Source organism: Aotus nancymaae, unplaced genomic scaffold (assembly GCF_030222135.1).
Source record: "Aotus nancymaae isolate 86718 unplaced genomic scaffold, 86718_ANA_hifiasm-v0.15.2.pri h1tg000076l, whole genome shotgun sequence".
NCBI lineage: Eukaryota > Metazoa > Chordata > Mammalia > Primates > Aotidae > Aotus > Aotus nancymaae.
The window spans coordinates 10,834,403-10,858,583 of record NW_026988491.1 but is presented as its reverse complement, the minus strand read 5'-3'; the positions used below and the strand labels follow the sequence as shown (position 1 = coordinate 10,858,583).

At 49.8% G+C, this 24,181-nt stretch overlaps 1 protein-coding gene across 2 annotated transcripts in view; it reads left to right on the top strand.

Annotated features, from left to right (window-relative positions):
- MYH9 (myosin heavy chain 9) overlaps nt 1-24,181 on the top strand; it is a 116,070-nt gene that overhangs the window by 44,632 nt on the left and 47,257 nt on the right. For both annotated transcript variants that reach the window (XM_021676246.2, XM_012476359.3), the window contains exon 3: nt 5,582-5,738. In XM_021676246.2, the coding sequence (XP_021531921.1) occupies nt 5,582-5,738 (157 nt within the window). The remainder of the gene's footprint in view (nt 1-5,581; nt 5,739-24,181) is intronic.

The following is a 24,181-nucleotide window of genomic DNA, read 5'->3' as shown; positions in this document are numbered from 1 at the left end:
TTACAGAGACAGCAGGTCTCAAAGGGTCAGCTGTTTAATTTTCTGTCTGATTTCAGAGTGACTTAAGCACATTTCCATGAGGTGGACTCATGATTCTGAGTGCCCTGCACTGTGCTACAGCCTTCAGTGGAGCCGTGGGCCATTCTAGTTTGCCAGGAATTCCTGACTGCACCAGACTCTGCAAAGGCTGCATTTCCTTGTTGATTGCTAGATCAGTCCATGACAATGAAGTCCTTGTTTTCTGCCATCGATGCCCACCCTTTGGGGATGAGCCTGGTTCATCAGGGACCTATCAACAAGTGGACATGTGGAACAGTCTCCTTTATAGTCCAGCCTTCTAATATGGCAGGTGGGAAGAACTGCTGAGGTCCAGAGATAGCAAGGAACCTAAGCAGGGTAACACAGCCAGGTGTTGGCCGGGCTGAGGCTGGAACTTAGGTTCCTGATTTTTCAGCCCAGTTATGTCTCATCTGTGTGTAGTTTTTTTTTTTTTTTTTTTAATTTTTGAGGTGGAGTCTTACTCTGTTGCCCAAGATGGAGTGCAGTGGTGCAATCTTGGCTCACTGGAACCTCTGCCTCCCGGGTTCAAGCTGTTCTGTCTCAACCTCCCGAGTAGCTGGGATTACAGGTGTGCACCACTATGCCTGGCTAATTTTTGTATTTTTAGTAGAGATGGGGTTTCACCATATTGGTCAGGCTGGTCTCCAACTCCTGACCTCGTGATCCACCCGCCTTGGCCTCCCAAAGTGCTGGAATTACAGGTGTGAGCCACCGCTCCCTGCTGTCTCATCTGTTTCTTGATGAGATTATCATGGGGACCATATTAAAAGCCCCTGTCCCTAAGGAGTGTTAACTACTGAAATTCAGAATTAGTGACTTGCAAATAAATGAATGGGAGACTGTGCTTTAAGGAAGCACAGTGTGTCTGCGGGGGTGACATGGAGCTGTAGCCTCACTGTCTGGGATTGGGAGGCGCTCCTCTTGGCAGGCTTTATAGCTTATGTCACACCCACTCTACTGTGCCACTAAGCTGAGATGGCTTCTGCTCAAAAGCATAAGCAGAAACCATCTACTCAAAGGAGATGGCTTTCTACTCAAAGCAGAGCCCTCAAGTGCTGGAGTTGGAGCCTCCAGGATCTGGCTCTGATCCCAGCTCTGCCCCTTACCATGAGACAGGGATACGTGGAGTCTCACTTCCTCATCTGCAAGGATTCCATGGGAACCTTCTAAAGCAACCAGCCAGCACCTGGCTCTGCACACGGCCTGGGGGCCTGGATTCAGGCTGCCAATGTTTGTTACAAGTGAAAGCAACTCCTCTTCTGCTTGGCTCTTTATTGGTGCCTTTTTAACTAGAGTTTCTTTTGGGATCCGCTGGATGTGAATTGAAACAAGTGGAGCACCTGAGCCTGCACAGGGCCTTTCCCTCCCATGAAGAGGAGCAGTCATTGTTCAGATACATTCAGTGTTAGTGGCTGTGTCTTTCCTCTGCAAGCAATACGCAGGGGTTTTACTGTGGGTGGGTGTGGTGGGTAGTGCCCATGCCTTTTCTGCAGAACTCTTTGGCTGGAGGCATTAACTCATTTTTGCTTCCTTGCTGTCACCTATGGTGTGCAGTTCCTCTTGCCTCTCACCAGCCTTCTCTTTTTTTTGAGACAGAGTCTCACTCTGTTGCCCAGGCTGGAGTGCAGTGGTGTGATCTTGGCTCACTGCAACCTCTGCCTCCTGGGTTCAAGCGATTCTCCTGCCTCAGCCTCCCGAGTAGCTGGGACTACAGGTGCATGCCACCACACCTGGCTAATTTTTTATTTTTATTTTTAGCAGAGATGGGATTTCACTGTGTTAGCCAGGATGATCTCGATCTCCTTATCTCGTGATCCTCCCACCTCAGCCTCCCAAAGTGCTGGGATTACAGGCGTGAGCCAACGCGCCCTGCTCACTGGCCTTCTTCTAAGCATAATCACTCAGAGGCCCATTGACGGCCTCTGCAGTCATTCTAGTGGAGACCCCAGCAGGTGCAAAACTATTAGGATGTCAGTGCCCCTGGGCAGGGCTGCCTGGGCAGGAGGTGCTGCCTCATTCAGTCTGTCTCTCCACGCAAGCTTCCAAATTCATGACCTCAGGAGGCCTTCGCAGCCTGTTTGCCCAGCATTGTGGGTGGCGTGGCTAATTCTGAGCCACAGCTGCTCTGTCTTTCTCTTCAGGGGGTGAGGTCCTGGGATGGGGGCGGATGGGCACAAAGAGCCTCTGTGGCCTGTGAATGGAGCAGCGCCGTGGCGTGGCCGCGTGGGAGCAGAGCCGCTGGCTTGATGTCTGTGCCTCCATGAGCCTCCAGTGAGTCGCCTTCCTCCCACCTGAGCCTCAGTGCTCATTCCTCAGGGTTTAGCTCCATCATCACTGATTTGACAGGATTAGCCCAGAGAACTTTGAGCCCCCACAGACCACTCCACAGGACCATCTGCCCACCCAGCTGTCAGAAAGACTTGTCCTCATGACCCGCAGTCCCCTTCTGCAGTCAGCACCAGCTGTTTTTACACATCTGGCTCCGTGGCACTCCCTTAGTGTGCGGCCATGTGTCCTTGGTTTTACTGGGCTGGATTTCCTAGAGTGTGGGCTTTCCAAACGTCCAGGAACAAAGCTTGATTGTTTCTGAGCTCCTGGGACGACCTTGCTGCTACCTGGCCTTCTATCTTGTCCCTTCTCGACATGCACTCAGAGTGAAAGCCAGAACAGGCTCCCGCTTCTCTTCCTCCCAGAATGCCCGGGCCTGCAGGTTGCCAGTACCACGTTTGCACTTCTTTGCTTCAGAGCTTTCGCGGTCTCTTGTGAAAAGAGTAGTTGGAGGGAAAGCAAGTGACGAATTATCCCAGGAAGAAAGGAAATCAAGGGCCCTGCATCCTCTTTTCCAAGCAGCCAAACATGCTTGTCCATTTCTAAGCTCAGCTGCCTTTTTTTTTTTTTTTTTTTTTTTTTTAAGAGACGGGGTCTCCCTCTGTCACCCAGACTGGAGCACAGTGTTGCCGTCGTGGCTTATTGCACCTCAAACTCCTGGCCTCAAGTCATCCTCCTATCTCAGCTTCTTGAGTAGCTGGGACTACAGGTGCATGCCACCTCACCCAGCTAATTTTTTTTTATTTTTTAATTTTTTGTAGTGATGGGAGACTTGCTTTGTTGCCCAGGCTGGTCTCTCTCACCTGGCCTCCCCAAGTGCTGGATTCCAGGTGTGAGGCCCTGTGCCTGGCCTCAGCTGTTTTGAATGCATACCATTGTGTGGTTGATGGGAGCCTGTGGGTTCCGCCTTTAGTCTGATTGCTGCTTGGAAATTCCCTGTGCCATAGCCTTAGGCCAGTGCTTGAGAAGAGCCTTCTCTTCATGACTGGCTCCTGTGTGGACCGCGTCTTTGGGTTCAGCCAGAAGATCCATCCTCAGTTTTGGAGTGACTTGAGAGGGCCCAGGTGGAGGGGGCTGGGTTGACCCCATAGTGCAGTCCCTAAAGTGGTGGCTGCTTCAGGAACAATGAAGGTGCAGGTCACTTGTGATGAAAACAAAAAGATGGAAGGAGCTCGGAGAACTGGCCTCCATGTCCAAGGCGGTTGGGGTTAGAGACCCGAGTCTGCTCCCAGCTCTGCCCAATGCCTTGTGACCTTCCGTTGTCACTGTACGGAGGCAGGGCTGTAGGTGATGTGGTACGTGGAGCACGGCTTCACTTTGCTGGGCCCCTCAGGCCCATTTTCTTTTTTCTTTTTTTTTTCTTTTTTTTTTTTTTGTTTTTGAGACGGAGTCTCACTCATTGGAGTGCAATGACGTGATCTTGACTCACTCTAACCTCCTCCTCCCGGGTTCAAGCGATTCTCCTGCCTCAGCCTCCCGAGTGGCTGGGACTACAGGCATCCATCACCATGCCCAGCTAATTTTTGTATTTTTGGTAGAGGCAGGGTTTCACCATGTTGGTCAGGATGGTCTCGATCTCTTGACCTCATGATCCACCTGCCTTGGCCTCCCAAAATACTGGGATTACAGGCGTGAGCCACTGTGCCCGGCCCCCTCAGGCCCATTTTCTTAGGAAGAGGGTAATTCGGTCACTCCAGCTGCCTAAAGAGAGTTGTGTCCCCTAACTGAGCACCTGCCACCTGGGTGGTCTCGAGGGTCTTCCACAGCTATTAGGAATCTCTTTTTTTTTTTTTTAAAGTGGGGAAGAGGTATCTTGGGAGAAAAAAATAACAGGTAGTTTATTAGAAAAAGAACTAATAGTCACAAGATAAAGTATATTTACCTGAAGACACAGAGGTAGTCACAACGTAAGGTGTATTTACCTGAAGACAAGGAGGAAGGACAGACAGATGTGTGTAAACCACTGCTGTTGGAAATGGTTGTCCTGACCTTCACAGAGCTGCTCTCCAAGGCTGTGCTGCCTGCTGTGCTAAGCACTTCATTTAATCCTCATAACCACCCTGTGAGGTCTAGAGCTCTGCCTGTCCCCATTTTTCATATTGAGAAATGGAGGGAGAGAGGTTAAGAACCTTACCCTTTCTGAGATTTGAACTTAGGACGTCTGACTCTGGGGGTCTTTTTTTTTTTAAGGGGGAGTCTTGCTCTGTCCCTCAGGCTGGAGTGCAGTGGCGTGGTCTTGGCTCACTGCAACCTCTGCCTCCCAGGTTCAAGCAGTTCTGCTTCAGCTTCCCAAGTAGCTGGGATTACAGGCACCTGCCACCACACCCAGCTATGTATTTTTAGTAGAGATGGGGTTTCGCTGTGTTGGCCAGGCTGGTCTCGAACTCCTGACTTCAGGTGATCCACCCGCCTCGGCCTCCCAAAGTGCTGGGATTACCGGCTTGAACCACCGCGCCCGGCCAACTCTGAACTTGACCAAGTCACACTTGGAGTATTGGGTATGTTTTAAGTGCCTCCCATTAAGGATGTTGATTAATTGGGTTCCCCTCCAGAGAAGACCCAAGTCTTGGAGAGGGCTCACAGGGGATGTGAAATAGTCTTAAAGTTTTTGAGGGATTTACATGTGAATATCTCCAGAAGATTCCAGAGAAAGAGGTGTTTGTCAGGGACCCACTAGCCCACAAAAGATCTGATTGGTTTAGGACACAGTGAGTTTTTCAGTGCTAGAAAGATTTAAGCTTCACTCTCTCTCAGCGTCCTTCAGTGTGAAATAACTTGTGTTTCTACAGTTTGCTGCGCTGCAGCTGAGCCCTTTTCTCTTTGTGCATTTCTCACAATGATGAACACATCTCTCATTGTGCTCGGATCTGGGCTTTGTAACTGGACTTCTGCCGTCTGCTTGGCCGTGGACCTTCCCTGGTGGATACACACACTCAGTGACCTATGAGGCTGGAGCACTCCTGCAGTGGAGAGGGAGGATCTTCACTGACAGAGCAGAGGGAGGATGCTGGTGCCCCACAGCTGCAGCAGGGCTGTGGGAGCTGGGGCACTGGGAGCAAGGGCTGTCAGGGACTGCTTTCACATCAGGCTGACTCGGGGGTTCTTTGAAGCTGCAGATATTTTGCCACATAGTTTGTACACTACTGAGAATCAGACTTCCTAACCCATTCCTGTCTGCCGTTCTTTCCTTTAGACCTATTCCGGCCTGTTCTGTGTGGTCATCAATCCTTACAAGAACCTGCCCATCTACTCGGAAGAGATTGTGGAAATGTACAAGGGCAAGAAGCGGCATGAGATGCCCCCTCACATCTATGCCATCACAGACACTGCCTACAGGAGTATGATGCAAGGTGGGTGCCGTCGTGTCAGCCCTCCCGGGGCCGAGTCTTCACCAGGGGCTGCAGGTGCTGATTCACTTTTGGTGCCACATCGATCTAGTGGCTGGTGATGGGCAGTGCATCATGGAGGTCTGGAGGTCTGTAGACTGCTGTATGAGAGCCAGGGCCAATGGCTATCCAAAGGACATGTTTATATGTTGATAGAATGTTCTAGAAGCTTTAAAGTGCACATTTCCTGATTTTTCCCCCAATTTCTTATTCTTTTCAAGAGCTCTTGTGCCTGTCCCCTCTGCTTTCTTTTAGGTCCCTTCTACCTGTTATTCCCTTCCCTTTGTGTTTTTCCCTCTTCCTCTCTTGCTCCTTCCCCACAGTCTTTCAGTTCTTCCCATCTTTACGAAAACATGTAGAGCCTCTCATGGCTTTTGTCCCTCGTCACTCTGGCTTCTGTGCCCCTTCTGTTCCATCGCAGTGAAGCTTTGTGGAGGAGGAAGTGTCTGTGCTCACTGCCTCCGTCCCCACCTCCCGGTCACTCCCCTCACCCTGGCTGGTCTGTCCCCACCCCTTCTCCAGACTGGCTGACAGAGGGCACCCACGATCTGTGTGTTGCTAAGTCCACGTCTCTCGGGAGTTCCTACCTCACCTCTCCCCAGCATCGTACAGTCTTGACCACTCCCTTTCAAAAGCCATTCCCTCCTGCCACCCCTCTCTGGTTCCCCTCATCTCTGCCTTCCCCGTTTGTTTCCCAGTCTGTTTGGCTCTCCCACCACTCTCCCTGCCCTTGCTCATTGGTGCTCCTTAAGATGTCACCTCAACTGCTGGTCCTCTTGCTCTGAGGATTCCTCTGGATGGTGGCCCCATTCACTCGAGTGGCTTCCACCATCACTTTCCAGCTGAGGAGTGTCACTGTCACCTGAGCACTGCTAGCCACATACTCCCAGCTGCCATCTCTGCTGCCATCTCTCCAACCACCCAGTCACCCAAACCAGGAACCTGGGACTCTCCATTTATCTATCTATGTATCTATCTATCTTAACAATCATCTTTCCACTTACCCACCCACCTACCCAGTCACCCAAGCCAGGAACCTGGGACTCATTCATTGATTCATTCATTCATTCATTCATTTATTGAGATGGAATCTTGCTTTGTTGCCCAGACTGGAGTGCAGTGGTGTGATCTTGGCTCACTGCAACTTCCACCTCCTGGGTTCAAGTGATTCTCCTGCCTCAGCCTCCTGAGTAGCTGGGATTACAGGCGCGTGCCACCACGCCTGGCTAATTTCTGTATTTTTAGTAGAGACAGGGTTTCTCCATGTTGGCCAGGCTGGTTTCGAACTCCTGACCTCGTAATCTGCCCACCTTAGCTTACCAAAGTGCTGGGATTACAGGCGTGAGCCACTATGCCCGGCTCTTCTTTTATTTTTTTTTCTGTCGCTTCATTTTTTTTTTGAAAGACTAATCAAGTGCATTAGTGAGAAGGGAGGAGTAGAACAAGTTCTATAGCTGAACAGTCAGTCGAGATAGCTCACTATCTTCAGACCAGACTTTTAATTAAGGACTCATCTCACACTCCCCTCTTCCTCTCTCACCCCATTTTCCAAGTCAGCCAGTACTTTCTGTAGGTTTTTTCTCTTTCCATGTTTCTGATCCCCTTCTCCCTCTTTTTACCCCTTTAATCCTGGCCTTAATTATACCTTTCCAATTTTTTGCCTGCATTATTGTGTGGCCCTCTAAACATCACTCTTTTTTTTTTTTTTTTTTTTCTTATACGGAGTTTCCCACTGGTTGCCCAGGCTGGAGTGCAGTGATGCCATCTCAGCTCACTGCAGCCTCTGCCTCCTGGGCTCAAGTGATTCTCCTGCTTCAGCCTCCCAAGTAGCTGGGATTACAGGTGCCCGCCACCACATCTGGCAAATTTTTTGTATTTTTAGTAGAGACAAGGTTTCACTATGTTGACTGTGGCTGGTCTCAAACTCCTAACCTCAGGTGATGTGCCCTCCTCAGCCTCCCAAAGTGCTGAAATTACAGTTGTGAAACACCACGCCAGTGTTTTTTTTGAGACAGAGTCTTGCTCTGTTGCCCAGACCGGAGTGCAGTGGCATGATCTCGGTTCACTACAGCCTCCACCTCCCAGGTTCAAGCAATTCTCCTGCCTCACCCCACCCACCAGTAGCTAGGATTACAGGCATGTACCACCATGCCCAGCTAATTTTTGTATTTTTAGTAGAGAAGGTGTTTTGCCATGTTGGCCAGGCTTGTCTTGAACTTCTGACCTCGGGGGATCCACCTGCATCTGCCTCCCAAAGTGCTAGATTTACAGGCGTGAGCCAGCATGCTCAGCCAACTTCATTCTTAATAGAGCCCCCTACCCCATGCTTCTACCAACTGGTCATCTTTCTGGGATGTAAATGTGATCAAGTCACTTGATTTGAAATTTTGACAAATCATGAAAAAGCTCCTCATTGCCCCGGAACTATTAGGTTGCTGCAAAAGTAATCACGGTCTTTGCCATTAAAAGTAACGACAAAGACTGTGCTTACTTTTACACTAACCTCAAATAACACTCAGACTCTGTGGCAATATATACAGTGCCCTTCAGAATTGGCCCCCTGCCTACCTCTCCTGCTTCTAGCTATGTGGAACACCTCCATTTCCCTAAAAGCTCTTTCTGCTTCAAAACACCATACCTGCTCCATCTGCCTACAATGCCTGGCAAATCCCTACTCTATTTTTTTAAAAGCATGACTGAAGCATTAGGGCCTCCAGGGAGACTGTCTGGGCTAGATTTGCATCAGAGCCCTGGTAATGCTTTATTTGACTCTGGTGTTTACACATTTCTTTTTCTCTCCTCATGTTGCCTTTACATTCTCAGAGCTTAGCCAAGTACCTGGCATGTGTAATCCTGACTCAAACCCAATTTTCAGGCAGGGCTGTGTTCTCCCATCTTGTATGGATAGTGGTTTGTTATGTCCTCTTCCATAAGCATCCTTTTTTCTTTGAACTTTGCAGTCTATCTAGACAGTGGTGGTAATGAATCTTGTTGGGTTAACCACCTTGTCCCTGGTTTAGAGGTTTAGTGTGGCAGCCCATGGGACCGTCCTCCACCACCTGCACTGTTGAGCTTGATGAATTATGTAGGATGCACAACTTTGGCCGAGTCTTTGGCTTATGCTCACGTCTATCAAAATTCCTTGAAGACGTCAGCCCTTTATTTCTAAAGTAGAATGAGTGTTTCAAAATGCTAACTAGAACAGCCTGGTGGCAAAACATTCTGTGGGATTCCAGAAAAGTCTGAGTCTTTGTCTCTAGAGGTTATGAGTCAGGTTGTTCCCAGCTCTCTTAATTGGCCTAGTGCAAGAAGTGTACTCTGGAGTCAGTCTTGAGATCTGAGCTACTGAGTGAGGGCCTCTTCTCACACTTGGATCCCGGATTGGAACAGTTAACTAGCAACTGGGCATTTTTGCTTTTAGGCAAGACATTGTGACTGAGTAATATGTACTGATGAGGCAGGAGACAGAGTCCTCAGGTCTGGACTTTAGAATGTCTTCAGTTAACCTGTAGGACTCCTTCTCCAAGAGATTCATTCAATCTTTGTTCAACAACAACAAAAATTTGGTGGGGATAGGCTGAAAGCTCCATACATTGAAAGTAATTGGGGAACAACAACAAGAAAAGATGCAGAGAACTGGAACTTTACATTGTCTTGGCCATAACCAAATGGCCTTGATAGGAACTCAGGGGCTGCCCTCTACATCTGTACAATGGAGGATCTCTTCATGATTTGTCAAGATTCTGAATCAACGGGTTTGATCTGATTTGCAAATTATCAGGGCAGGTAGGTAGGCGATTTCATCTTGTGGAGACCAGGGATAGGAAGTACATGTGTGAGCACAGGAAATCTGCATTGTCGGTGCCTCCTTCAAAGTAGTCTGTGCAGGTATTGGGTCTGTGTTTTTCTAACCCTCAGTCTTAGAGGTTTTCACTTTGCTTTTGGCCTAGCATTGGACTTGCTGCAGCTCTTGAGTTCCCACGTTGACTGACAGAGGACATTTGTAGGCTATTAGAAAGTTCCTTCTTCTTCAGCCAGGCGCGGTGGCTCACGTCTGTAATCCCAGCACTTTGGGAGGCTGAGGCAGGTGGATTATCTGAGGTGAGGAGTTTGAGACCAGCCTGGACAACGTGGTGAAACCCAGTCTCTACTGAAAATACAAAAAACTAGCCAGGGAGAGAGATCCAAGATGGCTGATTACTAGCAGCTTGGGATTGTAGCTCCCAGAGAAAGCGCACAGAACGAGAGGACACCACACTTTCAGACGAATTTTTGTTACCCACGGACCAGACGATCCCCAGTGGAGGAGCCCCATGGGTTGCCAGGGTGACTCTTGTGGCCGGCATGGCGGTTTTGTTGGCGCCCCGCTGCGGCGGTTCTCGGTGCAGAGTAAACGGGACTGGGTCCCCTTTTGGTCGACGTTTGGAGCTCCGGGAAGGCAGAGTCACCCATTTACCTGATTGAAAAAGGGACTCAAGAAGGAAACCAGACCAGAGATTCCCGGGCAGAAAAGCACCACGAATCGTAATGCCGCTGTGGGTTAACGGTGCAGTGAGTTGCTCAGATTTTGGCGCTGGGAATCAACAAGTTGGACATCCACTCAGAGACCTAATTTGAAAGTAGGCAATTAGAAAGATGACAGTTGGATGAACTCACAATCATGGGAAGAAACCAGCGTAAAAAGGCTGAGAATACCCAAGATGAGAATGCCTCTCCTTCTACAGGGGATCACAGTTCCTCAGCAAGAGAACAAGGCCTGATGGAGAATGAGTGCATTCCATTAACAGATTTAGGCTTCAGAAAGTGGATAATAAGGAACTTTAGTGAGTTAAAAGAACATGTTCTAGCCCAATGTAAAGAAACTAAGAACCTTGAAAAAAGGTTTGACGAAATGCTGACGAGAATAGACAACTTAGAGAGGAATATAAGTGAATTAATGGAACTGAAGAACACAATACGAGAACTTTGCAAAGTATGCACAGGTTTTAACAGTCAAATTGATCAAGCAGAAGTAAGGAGGTTGAAGCCAACTTAATGAAATGAAACGAGAAGACAAGATTAGAGAAGAAAGAGTAAAAAGGAATGAGCAAAGTCTCCAAGAAATGTGGGACTATGTGGAAAGACCTAATTTACGATTGATAGGTGTACCTGAATGTCATGAAGAGAAGGAATCCAAGTTGGAAAATATTCTTCAGGATATTATTCAGGAAAACTTTCCTAATCTAGTAAAGCAGGACAATACTCAACTCCAGCTAATCCAGAGAACACCACAAAGATATTCCTCAAGTAGAGCAACTCCAAGACACATAATCGCTAGATTCGGTAGGGTTGAAATAAAGGAGAAAATTCTAAGGGCAGCTAGAGAGAAAGGTCACGTTACCCATAAAGGGAAGCCTATCAGACTCACAGCAGACCTCTCACCAGAAACCCTACAAACTAGAAGAGAGTGGGGGTCAATATTCAATATCCTCAAAGAAAAGAATTTTCAACCCAGAATCTCATATCCCGCCAAACTAAGCTTCATAAGCGAAGGAAAAATAAATTTTTTTGCGAACAAGCAAGCACTCAGAGATTTCATCAACACCAGGCCTGATTTATAAGAGCTTCTGAAAGAAGCACTACAAACAGAAAGGAACAACCAGTATCAGTCATCCCAAAAACATACCAAAGACGTAAAGAGTATCTCTATAATGAAGAATCTACATCAACTGATGGGCAAAATAGCCAACTAGCATTAAGTGACAATATTGAACTCACAAATATTAATATTAATTCTAAATTTAAATGGATTAAATGCCCCAATCAAAGACACAGACAGGTAAATTGAATAAAAAGTCAAAACCCATAGGTACGCTGTATCCAGATCTATTTCACAAGCAATGACATACAAAGACTCAAAACAAAGGGATGGAGGAAGATTCACCAATTAAATGGAGAGCAAAAAAAAAGGAGTTGTAACTTTCGTCTCTCACAAAATAGACTTTAATAGTAACAAAGACTAAAAGAAACAAAGAAGGACATTACATAATGGTAAAAGGATCAATGTAACAACAGGAGTTAATGATTATAAATATATATGCACCCGATACAGGAGCACCCAGATACATAAGACAAGTTCTTAATGACTTATAAAGAGACCTGGACTCCCGCACAATAATAGCGGGAGATTTTGACACCACATTGTTAATATTCGACAGATCAACAAGATAGAAAATTAATATGGACATCTATGATTTGAACTTAAACCTGGAATAAGTAAACTTAGTGAATATTTATAGAATTCTCCATCCCAGATCCACAGAACATATATTTTTGTCAGTATCATATTACACCTATTTTGAAAGTGACTGCATAAATGGAAGTAAATCACTCTTCAGCATTTGCATAGCATTTCACAGACTTAAATGAAATATTGGTTGGCTGTTTGTTTGTTATTTTCTTCCCTTATTCCTTCCTGTCTCCGTTGTTAAGCACAATTATCAGCATAAAAGAGGTTTTTAATACCTATTTTTAGATTGCATTCCAGCCCGGGCAATAGAGCAAGAATCCTGTTCTCTCTCCCTCTTTTTCTTTCTTTCTTTCTCTCATTAAAAGAAAAAAAAAGTATCTGAACACAGAAAGGGAATAAATTTTCTGGGCCCACCTGGAGACCTCAAGGGGTGTTATTTGATCTCTGCTTTAGTTTCATGGACATAGATGACCTCTTCTGATTCTCAGCAAGTGACCAAGATTAAAAGTGCCAACTAAGGTAATCAATAGAAAACCTGGGTCTTTATTAAAAAAAAAAAAAAAAAAAAAAAAAAAGCTGGCCAGGCATGGTGGTGCACACCTGTAGTCCCAACTACTCAGGAGGCTGAGACACAAGAATAGCTTGAACCCAGGTGGCAGATGTTGCAGTGAGCCAAGATCACGCCACTGCACTCCAGCCTGGACAACAGAGCGAGACTCCGTCTCAGTTAAAAAATAAAAAAGTTCCTTCTTCTTGTATATAGCTGACCTGCAAAGCAATTAGTAATAGATTTCTTGTTCTTGGAGCAGGGAGGACGTTATTAACAGAAACTGCTCACATTATGACAAGATGGTTCACTAGTAAAAGAAAGGTGTCCAGAGGAACCTTTGGTTCTTGCCCTGGGTCATGTGTCACCTGTGGAGCCTCGGCGTCTGCAGTCTGTTAAAATCTGCCTTCTCTTTTGGAGTGAAGTCTTAGTGCGTGCTGCCCACCCGACTTTGGGGGAAACAGGTTTGTTCTCTGCCACTGACATCTTAAAAGGCACAGCCAGAAGGTTCCTTTTCTGCTTTATCTGTAAACAAGAACTAGACAAAGATTTCCTTCCTGAGCTGGCTGTGGCTTATGACATTTTGGCATTTATTCTGCCAAACAGGCCAGTTTGTCTGGGGACTTGTAGGAGAGGAGCTGTTTGACCCTTCCTGGGGACCTCTATCCTCCATCTGCCTTTATCTGTTCAATGTCCTGATTTGTGCCTGTTGTTCCACAGTTATTATTAATGGCACTCTCTTTCACTTTCAGAAGCATCTCAGTTTGGAGGAGATATTATATGTTACTCACCTATTGTCAGACTGAGCCAGGGTTTCTCACACTTGGCACTAGTGATATTTGAGGCTGGATGATTCTCTGTTGGGGGTGGGGAGTTTTCCTGAGCACTGTAGGATATTTAGCAGCATCCTGGCTCCTATTCATTAGATGCCAGCTGCACCTTCCCTCTCCAGTTGTGACAACCAAAAATGTTCTCAGACATTGCCATCAAGTTGTTTGTGGGGGGCAAGATTACTCCCAGTTAAGAACTACTGGACTAAGCATTGTAGATTAGTTTTACTTTGAGCATCATGTTCGATCGATCAGTAGTGGCTGCCTGGAGCCCTACTGATCCTTCTGTGCTGGCAAAGATTTGAGACTCGATGCAGGAATGCTGAGATGGATTAGTGCTGTCTGCCATGGGCCTGGGTGGGGCATGACAGCATGTAGTGCCTTGGATTAGGCTGTGGAGGTAGGTAACAGAAGGTGCCAGAATGCCAGGAGGTTTTGACATCCTGTTACTGGATGCCCTGGCAGTCCAGGTGGAGAGATGAGACATGTTTAGAGACAGAGATATGTGGCCATAGATACAAAACATGATACTTGCTGCCTACATCTGCGCCAGCACGACTGAGCTGGTGTCAGGTGTCCTGGGAGTTTGTGGGAAGGTGTGGCTGTGTGGCCTGGGGTGGTTGGATCTTGCAGAAAGGCAGTGGTATGTGTCAGTCAAGTAGTTACAGGGCATCCCAGACATGCCCAGCATGGCCTTGGGTTTAATTAAAGTCGTGGTGACATGGTCAGTTCACCATCCTAACCCTGGCTTTCCCATATGGTTAATTCATTGTCATGGCCATTCCTGGGTCTTCCAACCTTGGAGATTGGACCATTCCTCTGAACTCTGTGATGGCATTGAAGGCTTTGAACTGGCCGAAGCCACGAGAGTGAGAGAGCGTAACGTTGTGTTGTGTTGGTGGCCCTTGCTAGGCGGAGACCAACTTTAAGGGGGGTGGAACTGTGTCCCCGGGCAGGCACAATGGTCTGCTGTAGAGTTCAGGCGGAAGCGGCTGTGGTCTGCAAAACATCTGCCTCGCCTGGGAAATGATGCTTCTGGCTCCCAGGCCAGACCTTCTCGGGTCTCCCCCGTCGGGAGAGGTGTGTGTGTCTCTACAGGAGCACTTGCTGGTTGAAGAATTTGACTCAAGCCCAGTTATCTCCCCAGTGAGTAGAAAAAGCCCCTTCTGGAAGGCTGAGGTGGGCGGATCATGAGGTCAAGAGATTGAGACCATCCTGGCCAACATGGTGAAACCCCATCTCTACTAAAAATCAAAAAAATTAGCTGGATGTGGTGGCACGCACCTGTAGTCTCAGCTACTTGGGAGGCTGAGAATCCCTTGAACCCAGGAGGCGGAGGTTAGAGTGAGCCCAGATTGCGCCACTGCACTCCAGCTTTGCAATGGATTGAGACTCTGTCTCAAAAAAAAAAAAGAGCCCCTTCTCTGTGAATTAGGTAGAATGCCAGGTTTGGTTCACTTTTGGTGACTTTGTGGTATTAATATTTTAATGAGTTCCCAGTATTTTGGGGGAAGTGAGTCTGCTTTCATTCTAGACCTCAACTGGTCTGAGAGCAATTTAACCCTTTGCTCTGTGCCAACCTCCCCCCCCACCCAATCTCTGGTTCTCAGGGGAAGCTGCACCAGAAGTGGTTGGTCACCAGCAGCTGCGCAGAGTACCAGTGAGTGTCCACGTTCCCCTTGGTTTCTAACCTTTTTCTGTAAACGATGAGGGGTAGAATTTTTATGTATCTTCACGTCTCAGCACGGCTCTTTGAATTCATATGGAAAGAGGCAGGCCCAGATATGTTAACTGACTTGTCAGCCCCAGAAAGCAAGTCTCCTGATTTCCCGTCCTGGCGCCTGTTACCCCGGCACAGGCCCGCAGGCTGCTGGTGCCTCTCATTTTCTCTGGCTGGTCTTGAAGGAATTCTTCTCTCGGGCTCAGTGGTTAGGTGGGGACTAGGGGAGGAGGGGCCCTCTCTTTCCTTCTCTCCGCATTCTTCTTGTCTCTCCTGTGGAACCGTCTGTTTTCCAAGGTCTTTCTGAGGAAAAGTGCCATGTTGGGCAGAGGCCCAGGAAAATGCTTCAAGGGGGCAGAAAAGCTCTGTTTGAATAGCCTCACCGGGACAGGCAGCTGAGGAGCGAGTGCTTTGGAAGCCACAGATGGGATGACTCTGCTGAAGCAGGAATGCGCCCAGCCGGGAGGCTGCCAGCCCTGCCAGCCGTCAGCACACAAAGGCCCTGCTGTCTGCTGGGGAGGTCGGGAACAGGCCCTGTGCGCCCAAATGTGCCGTGGAGGCAGCTCGGGCTCTCCGAGATGGGGTGTGTCCCGTGTCTGCACCCACTGGTCTCCCTGTGCTGGCTGAGCACCTACTGTGTGTTTGCAGGGCACTCTGCAGAGAGTGTATGGACAGCAGGTTGGGGCCTGCCTGGAGGAGGTGATTGTCTTGTGCCCAGAGACAAGCAGATCAGCTTCACGATGAGAGCAAGTAACTAGCACAGAGAAGGGGGGGCCCCACTGAGCCTTGAGAGCTGCTGGGGTGGGGACGGGGCTTTGATAGATGACACAGCACTTCCACAGGGCACCAAAAAGGGGCTGCTGGGCCTGTCTCAGCCTGAGATTTGGGAGAAGTGCCATGTTTTGCCTTTGAGCAAGAGGAAGTGTGTTGTGGAGGAGAGACCGTGGGCTTTGGACTAGATAGAGCAGGAATCGGCCTCTTTCGCTGCCTGACTGCAGCTTGGCTGGAGCAAGTCAACTCACTCTGATTGAGCCTTCGTTCTCTTGCCTGCCTCTTGGGCTTCGTAAAACTCCCTGGCAGGGTCATGGTAAGAAGTAAGACGCCACGTGTGTGATGGCTGCGGTAAGCACCTGTTAGAGCTGGCACTAGGAGTCCAAACGCTTCTTGACTGAACTGCCCCGCCTTTCACGGAGCCTTCAAATTGCTCATTCCTTCCGTCCACACTCCTGCTTGCTTAACGAAGGTGGTGGCCAAATGCATGTTTCAGGCAGGCGTTTGAAACTCCTCAAAAAGACTCCCCCGAGAGTCCAGCCGCAGGAAGTGAGTTGTCACAGCCGCTTCCCCTGCAGCGACCGCGCCACACGCTGGAACGCGATAGCAGACATGGTCCCTGGCTTGTCTGGTCTGGTCCACGCAGAGCTGAGGCCTGGGGTGGATGTGGCCTCAGTGGACCTTTAGGAGATGTGGTGCTTGATCCAGAGTTGGTTCTTCTGCAGCCCTGATATACTTTTCTGTCCCCTGGGCTGCTGGTGGACCAGAGAGGTGCTGTGGGAAGCAGGCCCTGGGCTACCACCCAATACCATGGCTGCAGCCGGGAGGCGCTGTCCTCGAGCTGATGTGAGCTGGCTGCTTTGTCCTTCCTACCAGGAAGGAAAGCCTGGACCCAGCACGAGGCTGCTGAACTACCCATGGTCCTGCCTGACAGTCTCATTTTTAGAACATCTTCTCTCTAGAAGAGGAGTCTCTGGGCCCGGTGCAGTGGCTCAGGTCTGTAATCCCAGCGCTTTGGGAGGCCGAGGCAGGGAGATCAAGAGGTCAGGAGTTCAAATCCAGCCTGACCAACATGGTGAAACCCCATCTCTACTAAAAATACAAAAATTAGCTGGGCGTTGGTGGTGCATGCCTATAATCTCAGGAGGTTGAGGCAGGAGAATCATTTGAACCCAGGAGGCAGAGGTTGCAGTGAGCCGAGATTGTGCCATTGCACTCCACCTGGGCAACAGAGCAAGATTGTCTCAAAAAAAAAAAAAAAAAGAGGAATCTGGTTAACAGGCCCTTTTCAAGGATTCATCGTTAGTCTTACTTCTTTTTGGAAATTCAACCCAGCAGACCCACCAGGCTTTGATCTGCACCCACTGAGACGGAGATAAAAAGGAAGTGTCCTCTTAGAACCTGAAACTTTGGGTGGGGGTGTTTGGAAGCTTTGCCCAGGGTTTTTGTTTCTGCTCCCCATCCCCCAAAACAAACCAACACCGAAAACTCACATCAGATCCCTGCTGACCCTGAGCCACTTGGTGCTTTTGGCCTCCTGTGAGTTCTCTTGCTGCCTGGTGAGTGTCGGCTGCCACTGCCAGCCCGTTTTTCCTGTTCTCCCAAGCGCTGGCTCTGAGACTTCAGTTGGACTGTGTCCCAGTTTGTCAGGGCTGAACCATAGCGTGTTGAGAAAAAGGAGTTGCTTTCCTTTACCTACCTGATTTCTGGAATTAAGGTATCGGTTGACAACAAAAGTAATTTCCTACAACTAAAGAAAGATAAATGAGCTGAAAGTCTGCAGGTATACAAGTTGGGATTCTGGAAGTGGCTTCTGTAAAATTTGTTTAGTCTTGACCAAGACTATCAGCCCCGTGTAGGCCTTGATAATAAACTCTTGAGGACCCAAGCTGTTCTTTGGGAAAACAGACGGTGCTGATGGGGGCTCAGGATGTCATTCCCACGTGGCTTACTGATTCTTCTTGAAGATCTTGTCTCTTCCACATGATCTGGTCCACAGATACAACAGGGCACAGGTCTAAGCTGCAAGGAGAGGAAGTGTGAGCTGTGCTCCAGGAGTGAATCCTGGCCTGACAGCTACCGACACGCCTTTCCTTCTACCCATTGCTTTTCCAAGGCGGCATGGTCATGCGCTGCTACTATTCCCCTCCAAGCATTGGTGTCCCTGGTATTCTCAAGCACGATTGACTCATCAAAGGAAGTTTCACAAAGCCGGTTGCTGTCTTTGCAGGCCTGTTAGTGCTCCAACAGGGAACCGGGTTTGTCCTGAGCAGTGCCTGGCTCCCAGTGTGTGTCCCGGGTCCTTCCCTCTTGTTCCCCATTGCTCCAGCCCTCTGCAGAACTCAACAAGGGCCCCTCCTCCCTTGCGTTTCCTTTTCCTAAGGGGAATGTTAGGTAGGAGCAAGGCAGAACTGGACTGGGAGCATCCCGGTGGCATGTGCTGTGGGTGGTCAGCCCTCACATGTGGCTTTTGAACTTCCCTCCAGTCTGACAAACCTGTTAGAGCTGCCTTGACGACAAATCCACTAGGAGAACGTTCTCCCTCCTGACCCTGCTCACGGGAGGGGCAGAGAAACACCCAGCAGTGCTGTTTCTGGCAGGTTTGCTTGTATGCTGGGAACTTACCTGTGTTTTCCTAATGCATCTTGGCCAAGAGAAGCCTTGTCTGGGGCCTCGCTTGGTCTCTGACATAATGAAAGTTAAGAACAATCCCTCAAGCTTTAAAAAAATTATCCAGGGTGCCTGGAAGGGGCCACCCATTCTCTGCCTCCTGTAACTGGAGACTTGGGTCTTGGCAGGTTCAAACCAGGGTTCTACCTGGGGAAACACGGGCTGTGGGCAGAGGCACTGGGACAAGTCAAGCTGGCTTCTGGCGTAGACGCAGCTGAGCAGGCAAGTCTTTTGGTCTGGGCCTATCGTGGTGCCCTAGAGGGCACACTTGCCCATGACCGCATCGTGTGCCTGGGAGCCACGGCAGGGGCTTCCTCTTTTGCTGGCGGATTGCTAGGCAGACAGGCTGCCAGGAAACTCCACCCCACTCGACACAGATCTGCAGCCCCTGCTAATATGAAGCATCCTTTTGCACTTGCTTTTCCTCACCTCCCCGTTTGCCTCCCAAGGGCTTGTAACCCAAGCTTGTGAATTGAGCTGGCTGTGGGGAGGCAGAGCCTCCGGTCGTGAAAGCGTTGTGGCACTTTCTTTGCAGCACTGAGGCACGTCTGCGGGAGGTGCCGAGTGCTGTGCCCATCCGGGCATTTGATGGAGGGGAGTCCGGGGGAGGGTGAGGCCTCCAGAGGCCTGAGATCTCAGCCCCATTCGTGTGACTCTGATCAAGCCATCGGATTTCTTAGGACTCTGCCCTAATCTTGGGGTCAAGTTGAATTAGGTGCTCTCCAAGGCCTTCCCAATCCCAAGTTCCAAGCTTCAGCCCCATAGGTGCTTTGTGCTTTGACCAACTGAGACCAGATGCTGTCCACATGAGGGTCTTGGAGAGAAGCGACTCTGGGTCTAGGTCTCTGCCCAGGACAGCATGAGATGCCTATCCTGGCAACGCAGGGCAGGGCTCACAGTGCCAACACAGCAAGCCACCCCCAGGGGCCACTCTGAAGTTTCCCTGAAAGCAGAAGGCTCCCTGGTGGTGGAAAGTTTTGGTCCCATTTGTCTCAGATTATCTCATCGGTCTCACCCAATGTGGGGACGTTGCCCAACGTGAAACTCCCCTTTCCTTTCTTTCTTTCTTTCTTTCTTTCTTGGCCCGTACCCATTTCTCAAGAAACCCAGTGGAGCTGAAGATGGGGTCCTGTAGGGGCCTCTCCCAGGTGGAGCCCGAGAGAGCTGCTCCGTGCCGGAACCTGGGGAGGTGTGATCTTGGGAGTGGGGTGATGAGTCAGTCCCAGCAGTGGCTGCTGGTGAACCAGGCCCCTTCCTCTGTACTTCCTGTCAGGCTGATGTCACCGCTGTGTGAGCCTCGTGGCCTTTTATGGACAAGAATGAGCTGCAGCTCCTCTCACAGAGGAAGTGAGCCTTAAGCCCCCAGCAGAAGTCAGCACCTGGGATGAAATACCTGCGGTCAGATTCCCCTTCCTCCCTTCTGGACCCAGCCTTCTAGGCTGGCTAGAAACACCTGTGCACAGGTAGATGGCCACATCAGCTCAGGTCCCTCACTGCATGGGCTTGGCCTCAGGACATTTCAGGTTTCAAATGAGATCCAAGGAGGGAATGACCTGGTTCCTGAATATATAACTTTTATAAAAGACTTTCTTGTGGTGGTGCCAGGGAGTTGCTCAGATGGGAGCTCCGAAGACAGCAGGCGGGTAAGGACAGCGTGTCTGGGCATCTGCCTCACACTGTGGACAACAGATACACCATTTCCTTCCATCCTCAGAGCAGTCCCTTCATTCCCAGAGGGGTCAAGGGGCAGGCACCGCGTGGGAAGAGCGGAACCCAGGGCCGCAGCGCTCTTGGCGGTGGCTTCCTCCTTTGCAAAGCTGCTCCAGACACATGGACCAGTGGTTGTCAAACTGTGTGTGCTCTGAGGAACCCTGTCTCCACCATCTGCTGTCCCTTGCTCAGGGATTTGGGAAGATTTCATCTGAGGAAGGACTGCCGCTGCTTTTTGAAAAGTCTGAAAGCTACTGCAGAGTGACTCATAACCCCGGCTCTACCCCGCCCTCACCAAGAGAGGGGCTGGGGCAGGGAATTCAGGCGCCTACCATGGCTAGGCTTTCATCTGGCAGGGGGCTCATGTCCCAGAAGGGGCGTGTTCCCAGTGGCCTCCTCCTGTGTAGAGGAAGGAAGGGTGTTTTCAAGTAAGCCTTCAGTCCTTACGGGCCAAATAAGGACTTGAGCCAAAACAAGCGGATTGGGCTGGACTCTGAATGTGCTCATCCAGTGAGATGGCGGTGTGGGGGAAGGGTGATGGGGTGGGCACTGATAGCAGTCTCCACCAGAATGCACAGGGTGGGGAGGTGGGCTGCAGAGTAAACTGAGTCTGGCCAAGAGCCCACTGGTTGCTAAGAATTCTGACTACCTCACTGCCCAGAAGAGATGCCTCTGAGATAAGGAACAAATCCAGAAAAACCACTGTGCGGAAAGACCCCGCAAAACAGTGACGATAATACCTGCTTTATCTACTTTGTAAGGTTATTGGAGGCCATACAAGATAACAGACCAAACCCTTTCCCGAGCATCGGAAAGACCTTTCCTGTTGCATGGGGCCATGGTGCGATTCAGGGTGCGTGGGGCAGGTGGATTTGGGATGCTAAGCAGCAGGGCAAGAGGGGAAGCAATGAGGAGGCCTCCCAGCAGTTTGCTTTTCAGAAAGCATTTGTCCGAATGAATGTTCCTGGCAAAACAAATCCAGATTTCTTTTTTATTTTTTTTTGAGACAGAGTCTCTCTCTGTTGCCCAGGCTGGAGTGCAATGGCGAGATCTCGGCTCACTGCAACTTCTGCCTCCGGGGTTCAAGCGATTCTCCTGCCTCAGCCACCTGAGTAGCTGTGATTACAGGTGTCTGCCACCATACCAGGCTAATTTTTGTATTTTTAGTAGAGATGTGGTTTCACCATGTTGGTCAGGCTGGTCTTGAACTCCTGACCTTGAGATCCACCCGCCTTGGCCTCCCAAAGTGCTGGGATTGCAGGCATTAGCCACAGCACATGGCCCAGAATTTTTTAAGGTATATTTAGGCTGTGTTGACAGCGGCAAGCTGGCCTCAGGAATTGGTGGGGGAAGGCTGGAGGAGTCAGAGAGCTGGGGATTGTGGGGTGAATGGAAAGAAGACACTCTGAGTTTGGCTCTGGGGTTTCGGAATGTGACGTGTGTGTATGTAGGCGGCCTGTGTGTGTGCGTGTGCATGCCTGGGCATATGTCCCTGTGTGTGCATGGCTGTGTACATACATGTATGTCCACATATGCCTGGGCATACATGTGCCTCAGGTGCCAGTGTTTGCACTTGTGTTTGTGTGTGGACATGTTTGTGAATGCATGTGCAGCTGTGTGCCTTGTGTGGGTGCATGTACTCATCTATATATATAAGGCTTTGCACACGTCTGTGCACATGTGTGTGCATCTGTTTCTGTGTACATGTACCTCTGTCCACTTGCCTCCATATGTGACTGTGTGTGCGCAGAGGCTTGTGTGTCGGTGTATGTGTCCATGTCCTTGTGCACGCACGTGCCTGTGTGTGCATGCCTTCGAGTGTGTTTCTGGGCTCTGCTTCCTGTTGTTCAGCCACGGAGCCTCTGACTCCTCCTCACACAATTAGAGGAATTCCAGTCATCCCAGGGACAGCCCTGGGAAAACGGTTCCTCTGGAAGGGTTGGGGAATGTTTCCTTTTATGGTAGCATTGAGCCGTTGCTGCTCACGACTTGCCAGCACTCGCAGGTACATTCTAGCCTGCGAGTAGAGCCGGTGACTAAACATGCCTGCAGCTGGGGCAGACCACAGGGATCCTCAGTGGGGGAGGGCAAGGGCCTGCGATCACAAAAATGTTTGTTCCAAATCCCTATCGGTTGCCACACTGTTGTTAGGGGCCAGCAACAAAATTGCTCTGTCTTCCCCAGGCTGTCGTTCCTGCTGTCTCCCTCCCTTCTGACTTCCCGTCTGTCTTATCAAGGATGCTGGGCTCTAATCTCTGTCCTTGCCATGCAGGCTTGAAGGACTCTGTTTTTTTGAGAAAGGCAAGGCGGGGAGTAAGGCCTCCCTAGAGCTTGCCTCCCCAGCAGTGCCCACAGCAGAGAGCAGAGTGTGGGATGTGTTAGAGTGACCTAGCCCCTCTGCGCCCCCACCCCGTTGATGCTTAGGGGGCTGGGAGGAAGCTGTGGCCCAGGGCACAGCTGATGTCGGTGTTGGGTGTGAGGTTTGTTTTTTCTTCTCTCTGTTCGGGCTTCCTTTTCCCTCCCGAATGACCAGTGGGCAGAAGAAGAGATAGGAGGCAATGCCCAGCCCCGCAAGCTGCTGAGGTCAGGCATGGTAGAAAGCTCGCCTCGGAAGAGGCAGGCTACCTAGCTGGTCGGCGTCTACTGGTGTTGAACAGTTAAATGTGTCTCCTGAGGCCATGTGCGTGGAAAGCCATGAGTCATTCTCCCAGTGCCTAGTCATGCAGGGCCCTGCTCAGGCGGGCGGTGCGAGCCACTGAGTGTGTCCTTCACATGTCGCTGAACCCGTGTTTCCATCCAGTGCCGATACTGTACCAGCAGCCACGGATGCTCCCACTGCCCCGACAATGCCACTGCCACCCATCGTGTCGACGTCGTGGTGGGGAAGTCAGTAGGCACCAACCATTGGTGGAGCTTCCTCTCTTTACAGGGACTGTGGCAGGTCCGTTTTGTGTGTTATTTCTATTTTGCAAATGAATCCTACAAGGGAGTTAGTAGCATATCTCCTTTGTGGATGTAGAAACTGAGACTCAGACTTAAATACTTCACGCCAGCTCAAATATTTGTAAGTAGCCTGATCCTGGATTCAGGCCAGTTTGACTTCAAGGACAGTGGGAACTTTAGATGGGGTGTGATAAAACGGAAAAAAATGAGTTTGTATTTTCAGCTGTTGCTTAAGATTGGATACCTGGTACTGAACAGCCAGGATGCCTTACTGTTACTGGCAAACTCAGCTTTCAGACTGTGGGCATTACTGCCCCTCCTGTACCAGGGGAGAATGGGTATTTATAGCCTTACTTGCCGAGTGGTTCATAGAGCTGTTGATAGTTGCTGAAAGTTCCTGACACTCGGCTCTAGAACAGGTTGTCACAGAAACCCATCAGAAGCTGTCATTCTTTACAAGCTGCCTCTAAAGTGACATCATTGCACGCCTTCCACTTGCCAGACACCATGCTGGTGTGGTCACATGTGTTGTGGACACATGTACTGTTATCCCACGCTGTGGAGGAGGGAGCTGGGGCTCAGGGAAGGCTGTGCACCTGTCCTGGGTCTCACGCTGTGAGGCAGTATCTTACCCCAGGGCCTTCCCGTTGCAAAGCCAGGCCTCGGCACGCCTCCTCCCCTGGCCTCTTAAACGGTGCTCCTTCCTTCAGTGGGGTTGGTATTTAGAGCACCTGCAGCGGGCTTATTTCTAACAGTCTCAGCCCCCATTATAAACACACAGGGCAGGCCTCACTCAGCTCCCCCTAAAGTCAGTTCCTGGAGAGCTTTCCAAACATTGGTTCCGCTAAGGTGGGAGACAGAGAACTATTTCTAGTTTTCTGGTGGTGGCTGGGCAGCATGGGTGGGCACTCTGAGCTCCCAGCTGCTCAATGGCACTGTCCCCCACAAATGCCCCTCCCAGCAAGGTGTACTGTCATCCTATGAGGG